General features: G+C 35.0%; 1 protein-coding gene across 1 annotated transcript in view; it reads left to right on the top strand.

Annotated features, from left to right (window-relative positions):
* Positions 1–7,111, top strand: part of LOC110100215 (5'-nucleotidase domain-containing protein DDB_G0275467) — a 61,944-nt gene extending 54,833 nt beyond the window's left edge. Inside the window, exons 8-10 of the mRNA XM_020827634.2 lie at positions 5,524–5,568; positions 6,229–6,546; positions 6,652–7,111. Of these exons, the coding sequence (XP_020683293.2) occupies positions 5,524–5,568; positions 6,229–6,546; positions 6,652–6,681 (393 nt within the window). The 3' untranslated portion in view covers positions 6,682–7,111. The remainder of the gene's footprint in view (positions 1–5,523; positions 5,569–6,228; positions 6,547–6,651) is intronic.
* The last annotated feature ends 4,377 nt before the right edge of the window (positions 7,112–11,488 follow it).

Below are 11,488 nucleotides of genomic sequence, written 5' to 3' on the forward strand. Positions count from 1 at the left end.
TGGACGGGAAGAACAGTCCGGATTGTTGTGTATTTACTAAGTATTTGTAAATACTCAGCAAATACGAAGTAAATCAACAAAAATCTCACAAACATTCAACAAATACTCAGTAATACTCACAATTGAATATTTGCAAATACGCAACAAATACTCAGTTTGCAAAGACTTAGTAAATATGCAGCAAATTTGGATGGTATTCCCGTCCAGACTCCGCACGTAATAATTTCTTTTATTCGGGATGCACGCAGCTAAGAGGCCAAATAAGCCTTTTCTCTCGTCTCTCGCTCCCTTTATATGTGAAGAAATTATTCTATGCGGAGTCAGGACGTAGCTCTGTGTCTGAACGCTAGTAAAAATCTGGACGCGTGGATTGCCGACGTGGATATCATCTACTGACATGGATTGCCACAAAGAAATTATTTTGTATTGTAAGCTCGACCTATCCTATTTTTTCTATCTTGTTAGCCCAACTGACCGCCCCGCCCAGAGTTAGTTAAAGAGGTGAAAATGGCATAAAATTTTCACTTTTCAAGCGCCTATTCAGTTTTCAACTTCTGACATTCGTATTTCTCAAATGCTCTGGCATTCGCTCCTCGCAACACACGGCATCTGCGCAAATGGTGTCACCTTCAAAAAAGGTTTGTCTATTATTTGCTTGTCATGTTAACTGAGTATCTTCTGTGTTTTTTCTGCATATAAATTGCATTTTGATGCTTATTTGTTCAACCTAACCTGAAAACCTTGAAACATAAAAACAATAAACAACTAAACACACTGTCACACCCCAGTTTGGCTCACCCTTTAACATCCAAACTAGAGTATAACAAAGAAAGATTTCAACATATCAAATTTCACACTTAATAATAAGAAGCATGTAATATACCTTACTGAACATCAATATAATTAAAACAAATACAGAGCTCTACTAAAACTTTTGAAGTTTACTTACATATCAAAAGGTTTATACAACTATTCTTCAGATATCCTCTAAGATCTCTTTGTACACCAAAACATATTTACACCAAACACGGATGATCACCTCTTTCTCGCCTAGTGCCCTACGGGCTCCTTTCCCTTACCTGCAGTATAACCACTGCCCAATGAGCCAATGCTCAATGAAATACTCAATAAATGCAAAAGAAATAATTCTAACCATGTTAACCATTAATGTAAAACCCATGTAAAATTCTTTGCTAAACATAAGAAATATATAACATCACTTTCTGTTGTGTTTCTTTTCAGCATTTATATATAAGTTATATAATGGCTATAGGCTTTTGCACCCATCCAATGTTCCAATTCAGGATTGGGTCCAAATACCAAATTTCTAGAATTGGTGCTGCTCTCTCATTCAAGGCTGGGTCTAATCCCACAACTTTTAGAATTTCGAGAGTGTAGGCGTTATTCGTCAGGTCTCTTTTCGCTTGCTGCCGGTTTGCTGCCTTTTTGCTGGTGCGCTTAATGGCTTTATTCCCATTTTTAACTTATTATATTCCCATATCATCCTTTTTTCTACCATCATAACATGCTTGTTGTACTCATTCAGTGATATGAATAATACTTGAATAAATTGAATATAAATGCTAAGTGTAAGAGACATAAACAAAATAAATTGACCAAGTTATATAACAATTTTCTATTATTTTCATATAGCATTGTTTAAGTATATCACCCGTCGTTTTCCCAGGACGGTCGGTTGTATTTGGTTTCACTAGAGTTACCGTTATGGGGGCTCGTGGCCATCTTTTCCCCTTTTGTACACTATTATCCACTGACATTTCTTTCCTCGTTTAAACTAATAACCTTTGTCTTAATTCTCTTTAATCTCCACCCGTCTTAGCTTTTTTTTTTCAGCCCTTCTTAATTGCTTTCAAAACAACTGCAGATTCATATATGGAGAAAGAAAACCAAAATCTTAGTCTGACAACCATAGCCCTGATCTTTCTCCTACTGATTTTGTTTTTATAAATTAATTATTTCTTGCCCAATTACAACAATACAACTTTCAGCCATACACACTTAAGAAATACTGATTTCTTCATACCATTTCAAAAATCTGCATACTGACATCTAAAGTATACATTTCAGATTTCTGTAATAAAATTTCAGCACATAATATTCTATTCCCTCTTCTATCAACTACAAATTTCAGCCAATATTCATTTCAAAACACTATAGGCTAGATGTTGAGTTTTTCTTACCTGCTTGAATTAGTAATAGGATCATAGGATCAAAAGTCTCCACAACAGCCTACAGGAGCAGCCCCAGCAAGCTCTCGTAGATCCCTCTGCTGCTCACTGCTAGCATTTGAACTCCAAATGATATAAAACAAAGTGACGGGAATGTATGAGGAATATAATGGGCAAGTGCAGTAATTATATAATATTATAAGCCTAATGCTTTTTCCACTACAATCTTCCTAAGCTATCTTAGCCGTTGATTTTCCACTATCTTAATCGATCCATTGCATGTTAAGATAAGTGCTGTGAGTACAGGAATCGTAATGGGTGTAGAAATCATAATGATATAATGAAATGGTGGTTCATGTAGAAATGAGTAAAAAGTTTCTGTATTAGATGAAAACCAGATTTTTTTTTCTGTAATCAAAATAATAATAAGTTATTCTTCTTATTCATATATATGAAATGCTAAAAAAAAAAGTATGCTTACATTGATTTGGAGCACCTCGGGTATTACACACACTAAATCCTAAATATTAAAAACTACTAAACCCTAAAAAACCTAAACATTATCCCTAAATCCTAACCCTTAAACCCCAAAGCATAAACATCAAACACTTAACACTAAATCCCTAAACACTAAACCCTTAAGCCTAAACCTTAAAATCATAATCACTTTAAAAAACTAAAGCCTAAATCCTAAACCCTAAATCCTAAACCCAATACTGTAATCCTAAAAAATAAACGATAAAACATAAACCATGCATATTTAGTGCTTACTCATTGAGTATTTTTTGCGTATTTGTTGCATATTTGATGCATATCTTCTACGTATTTGATGCGTATTTTCAGGGTATTTGATGTGTATCTTCTGCATATCTTCTTTTGTATTTTCTGCGTATAAATTGATTTTTTATTTCTTCTTTTTTATTGCTTCCTTAACTAATTTCTATGTTTAGTTTGTTCCGTTTCGACTCTTTTTAGTGTTTAGGGTTTTATAACTTCATAATTGGTTGTTGCTTGTTATGACTCTAAGTATTTGTTGCAACCTAAACACTGAAAAAAGGAACATACATTTTGATAGGGCTGAAACTGATGCGGACATCGATTAGAGATTCAAATATATGTATCGCTGGAGACAGCGCAGATCGACGGCCACGATTCAGAGTTTATATTTCTAGTTATTTATGTATTTTCTTTATGCATTTTTCTTTTATTTCTTGGAGTTTCCTATTGTACCCTTAGTATGAGCTGAGTCATGATTGTAGCCCCGAGGGCAATATAGTCGTTGTATTTTCTTTTGTGTTGGGACCTATATATAGGTCATTTCTAGTTGTATTGAGGTTAATGTTTGATTAATAAAATTTTCTGAAATTTTCTTTGTCTTCTTGCTTGAGAGCTTGAGAAAAAGAGAGAGGAGACCTAGGAGAGGCTCCACCCGAAATACCCAACAGCCCGCCCCGGCGAGCTCTTGGTTTTACTTGTGAGTTCACTGTTTTCTTCCTTCCCCATCATTTCCTCCACACACCCGCCTCTTCCCTTGCAGCCAAATCCCGAAATTCCCCTCTCCCTGTGCCAGTCGCCGGCTCCAGCCAGACCACCAAACCCCCTAGTCCATCCCGTCACTCACCTGGTGAGATCCCGCCGCCCAATCCCCCTTGAATTTTGAATTCCGACCATCAATTCCATCATTATTTCTTTCCTAATGTAACTCCCTACATTTAGGAATAGATCTAATTGAAATCTCATCCTATTTGAATTCAAATTTCAAACTCCTTAATTGATTAAATTCCTGAATATTAAAATCTGAATTTAATTAATTAATGGGGCCCACTACTTAAGAAAATTTCCCTTCTTTCTTCGTTTGCTTGGCCAACCCCAACACCTAGCCGTTTCTCTCTATTTGCCACCTAAGCACTCATCAATTAATCCCCTTAATTGCATTTGAAATTTGAAAGGAGTTTCAAATAATTCCTCCCAATTTACTAAAATCTGAGATTAATTCAGAATTTAGTAAATCTCTCTTCCCCTCATCTAAACCTAAGCTCCCTCTCTCTCTTCCCTTGGCCGAACTTCCCCTCCTCCTTGGGAATCCCGCCAGCTCCTCCCTCTCCCTCTTTCTCCTTCTTCAAGCACAAAGGCTATCCTTTACCGTCTCCTAATTCTCTTCTCCTTGGAAGGATTCCCCAACATCAAGCATGTATGGCGGATCCGGAGTTTGAATGGGGATTAGTGTTCAACGCCGACGGGAGCATTAATATCCTACGATCTCCGTGCTTTGACGTGGGATTCGAAGACGACGCCACAGTTGAAGTGTACTTGGAGCGAGTCGTCCCGATTCTTGGGAGCATCATCGACCGACGGTTCTCAAGCTACGATTGGAGTATCGCCAGTCAATCATTCACGCCATCCTCGTCACTGTCAACCCCTACGTGGCTAAAGGCCATTGGTGTGGCCACCATCTTCGTGGCATCGTTAAGTTTGTTAAAGGCCTTCTCCCGCTAAGCCCGACTCGAGTGAGAGTGAGCAAGGTACTCGTTGTGAACTTTCTAGACATTAGCCGTGGGGATTCTATTATTTTTCGCATTTGCTTTATTGTGTAACTTTCGAGATTCTTCATTAATTGTGTCTAAACACTAGCTTGTAACCGCTTATCATAACACGTCGTTAACGGAAATTTCTTGAATCTTAATCTACGAACGTTTAATCTTACATTGGTAAACTGTGTGATTCTTAATGAATTTCATGTGCAATTCTTGAACGTATCACATCAGAAACAGTCACATTTGACAAGAATAACATGATAGTAAAGTAATTCAAGAAGTAGTACATGGAGAATTTGAACCCAGCCTTATCAAATGGAACAAATTAGTTTTGCCAGTTATTGTGGAAAATCTCTCCACTAAACTTGAAAATTCCTAGCTGCGTATTTTCTAAGTATTTTATGAATATATGTAAACACGCCGCAAATACACAATAAATTGATGTTGTTGTTGCTGTTGTTGTATTAAATAAGGCTGCTTTTATGAAATAGTGCTTGTTGGAGATTGGAATCAAATCATAAGATGATTTCTCTTAATTCCTTAGTTGTTCTTTGTGATGAATTATGAATCTTGTATTTTTTAATCATTAGTTCGTTTTATGGTGTATGCTAATTTTTCTCTGGCAACAAAAAACCTAAATTTAAGTAAACTTTAACCGTACATACATCCACTTCAAAGTTCATTTAGATCTCTAATTGTTCCTTTAGGTCCTTGCGTTAGAAATTTATTTCATGCTCTATTGCTCATAAATCTAAGAATGATTTGCATTTTCTTATTAAAAGTTTGTATGCTACTTGCAGAAAGAAATCCGCATACAAAACACTGACGAATATCGATTACAACAGGTATAAGTTCAGTTGCTACTTGAACATTTAGTTTGGTCTTTCCTCTAAATTCTCTGCTTTATATGGAACATATCATCATATTTATACAGGATATTTCCAAAGTGTGCATTCTTTCGGTATTCTCTACCTTACATTGATGCAATCTCTTAGATGGCATTCAACCACATGGCAAATTACACATCTGGCCTCAGATTGTGTACATTTTGATTGTATTGTTACTGTTTGTTTGATATTTTCTTTTGAATATAGCAAAATAATGTTTTCACCAGTTTAATTTTGCCTTAAAATCTCTGTACATCTGAATTTGTTCTTATGATTCGTCATGCAGTTGTTCCGAAAATGTTTGATGTCAGCATGAAAATACATTGTGGGGTGGGTGGTTTGGTTGGTAATAAAATATGGTTTCTAAAACAAGCATTTACAATGGGAATGTGTTTGATGTTTGTATAAGTACAGGAGGTTAGAGTACGTATTTATTTATTATACCAAACTAATGGTTTGATTGTGGTTTACATTATCTGAACCCTACACTGAAATTTCTGAACAAGTTTTTGGCGCCTATGTTTGCCGATGCACAAAGTATTTCCCGGCCTTCTTTTATTGTTTTTAATGCAATTAATAAACTGTTTCTGATGTACAACGCTCTTTTGGTGAAAGCAGGCAAAATTTCACACGATACAAGAACTGCTTGGAAAATTTCACATGGTCATGCCTAGATGTGATGAACAAACTTCTCTTTCACTACTAGATGAGCTTAACGACGAAAGGATACACTGCCGTTGTATGATGAGGAACATGTTCAATACATTTTTTGGGGCAACTTTCCTTGCAGACAGTGGTCAGGAATCAGCTTTTTCTTACCATATCCATCACTATGCAGATGTGTACACTAGCAAGCCAGAGAATTTCCTGTTATACTCTCCTGAAGCATGGCTTCATGTTCCGTTTGACATTAAGATCATGCCGCATCATGTTAAGGTAATATCATAATTATATATTCAAAACTAATTTCTCATTTACAAGGCTCTATATCTGATATGACTTGCACTAGATTTTTTGAGCAAATGAACCAAATTTTTGTAGGTTCCCTCAAGTTTGTTCAAGCAGCAGTAGCTTGGTGACTTGGTGCGCTTATATAAGATCTACTACAGAGAAACATGAACTTTACCTCATTTGATTAAATTCATTAAGCAAGGCGGGCACGGGCACGGGCACGGGCACGGGCACGGGCACGGGCAGTCTTAGATAGCGAACTGGTCTTGTGGATAAAATACCAGCACTAATATTCTAAATAATTCGTTGATTCATTCATGGGTGTTATCATGTTTTTGTTTCTTATTGGATCATACTTTGGTCTTTAAGCAATGAAATTGTGCTTGGCATGGATGGATGTGTATGATGCTCGATAATAGTGTATGCTCCTTAATTGCTTATGCTTCTATTAAGTATCTTTCATTTTAAACGTGTGACTTGAAAGAAGAATCTTTCACTTGGGCATTGCTTGCAGCAGCGACCTTATAAGCAGTAAAGTTATAAAATGCGCGGATTTTCTCCTTCAACTTGGGCTCAATGTCCTCATTTCACTAATTTTTAAGAAATTCACTTTTAGCAAGCAACTAGGGGCCATGTCTCTTGTTGGAAGGAACAAGTGAAGTCGATAACATTAGGACTTCTTAGGATCATCCTTTTGGACTGCATTCGTAAATTATGAAATTCATAGAGTTAATTGTGCAGAGAAATTATTGCTAAGAAGCATTATAATATAATAAACAACACTATAACCTTGGGGAGTTGTAAATTAAGTGAAAAGATTAACAATTTTCTATAAACAGTCAATTTTCTCTCTCTCTCTCTCTCTGTATATATATATATATTCATTTCAAGAAAAATATATACATTTTTTTAAAGCAAATTGTTAGCTACGAAAAGGATAAAAATATTTGGATAAGTTCTTATGCGTTATTAACAAATAATGGAGAAGGAAATTGCAATTTTTTTACTTACCAATATTACCACATGAAAGTGGAATCACTAAAGCTTGTAATAGGCTCAAGAGCAAGTGTTGAATGGAAGGGCTTGGAATGACTTGATCTTCAATTCTAAATCATTATGGCTTGGCTCTTATAGAGAATTCAGGGAAGATATCATATCTATGTGTTGAACTAATGCTACTTGATGGATATAATAAGAGGTAGTGTGCTTGAGGTTGATTTTAGGTGATTGATTTTATATGGACCGTCGGAGCGGCTTATGATGGAAGATATGAAAGGGTGCACATATTTTATGGATAACTTATGATGTTAGAAAAGTGATGCAATATTTGTGTAGGGTTGTCATGTGGAAGTTTTGGTAATTGTAGTAGAAGGAAATCACTCTTGGTGGATTAAGATAGATTGCAACTAGTTAGTTTAACTTGAGAAGATGAGGGGAGAGGAAAGTGTTATAAATTTAAAGAGAACTCTATAACATTATTTATATTTACCAACACATTTTCTAGCAGAAGTGAAATGATCAATTAAGTTGTCACGACCCGGCCCGGTTAGCTCGCAAGTGCGAGGCGGGAACAGAGGTCGGACGTAAAAGTTAAAAGATTTTTTTTTTTGGTGGAACATACCCTAGAATTCAATCTGCCATTTTTGGAGGATTTTTTAGTAGAAACTTCCACCATAAAAATCTACTTAAATATGGAGGATTTCTGCCAAAAAATTCAATTCCGCTCAAGGTGTAAGGACCGATATAGCAATAATCAGAATACCTATGATAACCTAAACTAATCTAGTAAGTTGACGTGTTAAACCCTATATTTTCAATTAATATTTATTAATATATTTTTTGAATTAGATTTGTCCTAAGCAGTTCTAAACGTGAAAATATACATGTGCATGAAAACTCATTGGAAGCATTTCTTTATAGGCATTGTAGCACTATGTTCCGAATTTCTGGATAGGGAAAAGGAAGTTTTGAAGGTGTTGTAGTGATGTGTTCTCTGTATTCTACTTTATTTTGGGTCTATAGGAGCAATGTAGTGTTGGGTTTATGGGTGTTGCGGTGCTAGGTTGTGACACCATAGGATCTAAGGGTAGGAGTGGACTTAAACTTATAATTATATAACTCATCCACTAATAACAAACAACTACTTATACAAAAAAAAAAAAATCAAAACAAATAAGTAACAAAATCAACTTTTGTTTCTTCAAAATATATATATATATATATAATTCAACTCTATACGTATTTAAATCAAAATAGATAAAACTAGAGTTCAAAAGAATTAGTACCTCAACACTAAAGCTCAGAAACCTACTTCTACAATCTTCTAGTCAACCAAGCTCTTCCATTTTCCTGAAACATTTAAAAGTCACAAAGTAAGTTCAAACAACTCATTAGACTCCCTAATTCTTCACCCTTCACAGAGATCACTATCCAATGTAAATATTTAATAATAATTATTTAAAAGTAGTTAATTAAAGGAAAACATAAAGACTTATGAAATACTTGAAATATAGGCAATATAAAAATTTACTAGAGTTCTAGTAAGTATACATGATCCCAAAGCTAGCACTTATACTTTCATAACCACATAACCACTTGCATAGAAATTTCATGATATTGTACAAAATACTAATTCTCAAAGGTCCACTTGCATATCATTTCACTTTCACTTTCTCAACATAATTCATATAGAAGTTCGGGGTACACTAATAAATATTTTAGAATATTTCTAAATCCAATTTATTAGAATATTAACATACAAAATGCAATCATTATCATGTACATGTCCTGATACCTGCTCATATCCCCATTTCCTCCATATGCCTTCCTTTATCTCCCATACCTACATATAACATGTGGGTCAGAATCCCTCCCACATCTAATTTTCACACTATCTCACTCCCTTGAGTATGTGAGTGCATGATCACCAAGTTTAGCATCTATCAAATATACGACTTTTCATTAAAAAAGTGTAGAAATAAATAAAAATAAAATTTAATACTCTCAAAGACACTTGACCCTATTTTATTTAGTGTTGAGTTGATCACTTTGCACGGTGTACGATGGAACTGAAATGCTAGTTCATAAGAACAAATATGCAATAATAATAATAACAGTATATATCATAATAAAGAATCCAATAATATTTTTTTATCATTATAATTACAAGACTCCAATCCATATTTGAAACAATCTCCCCCTTTTTTATGAGGGCAAACATTTTTGGTTATGATTTCAAATTAATTTCTATTATATCCTAAGCTCCCCCTCACCAAATGAGTTTTTTTGAAAATAGGGAGAGTTTTTATTTTTATTTTTTTGTTTTAAAATTTAATGGATTTGAAGAATTTGAAGAACACACAATCATGAACATGAAATAAACAAAGTAATAGACTAATCATAACAAAATAGAAATTATAACCTACCAACAACAATATATTCCCCCTTTTGAAATCACCAAAAATAAAGAACGACTAAACATAACACCAAAAATAAAATAAACATGACAATGAAATGAAACAAAAAAAAGCAACAAAGACAAAAACTAAAACAATACAAGCTAAAAATAAGTAGGTACCTAATCAGGTGGAGGTAGTGGTTGTGTTGGTTGATATTATCGATGTATGGATGTGAGGTACTCTCCAAACCATGCCATATCAGTCTCATGTTGTTGGTGTTGCTTCATGATGTAAACGTCGAAACGAGTCTCCAACTGATCAAATCTTTGAATCAGTGTCTCATACTGAGAAGGCTGGTGTACAAGCGCTGGCATGGTGTTGGAGTTGGTGATGGACATCCCTCTTCTTTCTATGGCTCGGGGTCCACATAATGAATATTTTGGCGATGAGCAATATGATGGACATAAAAGGAGGTATTTAGATAGAATATTGAAAGATGGCCTGGTGGTGTAGGGAATTGGAGATTATATTTGAGTTACATAATAAAGGCAATAATATGACCTAATGCAATATTTGGCTTTCGCTTATTTTTAGGATCTCTAAAGCTAGGTAAGATTTTTAAGGTATCAAATAATTAAATTAGCGGCATTAAAATCAATTTCAGCCATGATTAAATAAGTAGTTATTGATAGAAGAGGTGTGATGTTTATACTATGTCAAGCTTTTGGAATGATTGAATTATTAAGGTTGTGTTGAATGATTCGAGCATCTTGAACTAAAGTGTTAATTAGAGGAATGTGGCAATTTATTGACGACTCGCTAAGGGCGGTGTTGACAATGATCCAATATAGTCAGGTAGAAAGGCTATAGAATGAACTTTTCATTAGTGGTAGAAAGGTGTATGATTTGATCAAAGTCTTGATAGGTGATCTTTACTGGCCTTCTATTGACATAGGATTGAGGGCAGTGCCCTCACTGTTAATTCAAAGGCTTGAAAAAACTTCAAAGAGGAGCTCGGAGTTGAATGGGAATGCAAGAGTTAGAATGAATTGAAGGGTGCTGCAAGCAAATAGATTGAGTACCTAGAAGTTCAAGACTTCATGAATTATGATTTTGGAAGGGGTGATCTCGGCAAACTTGTAATGATGGTATGCTTCTTCATCAGTTGCTTTAGGGAAGCGGGGATCAACAGGATGTTCAGAAGAACTTTCTATGAGAGTCCTTGAGCACTTTCCACCCGGCCATTGAAAAGAGTCAGAACTTATAGTGGAAGGAAGGATGATTGAGAGTTTTGGAGTAAAGATAACCCTTGTGTTCCTTCCTTGCAATAAATAAATGGCCATATCGTACATTACAATGTGTGATAGTACAATACGATATGTGATCATACATTATGATATAGGGAATTTCATTCATCTAGTCCGATTGATAAAAAAAGTTGGTCTTATCATATAGTACGATTAGAATATATAGTTCTAGATTATCAATGTTAAGGCAGTCATCCCGAGGCATCAACTTACACGATCATT

Source organism: Dendrobium catenatum, unplaced genomic scaffold (assembly GCF_001605985.2).
Source record: "Dendrobium catenatum unplaced genomic scaffold, ASM160598v2 original_scaffold_53126, whole genome shotgun sequence".
Lineage (NCBI taxonomy): Eukaryota > Viridiplantae > Streptophyta > Magnoliopsida > Asparagales > Orchidaceae > Dendrobium > Dendrobium catenatum.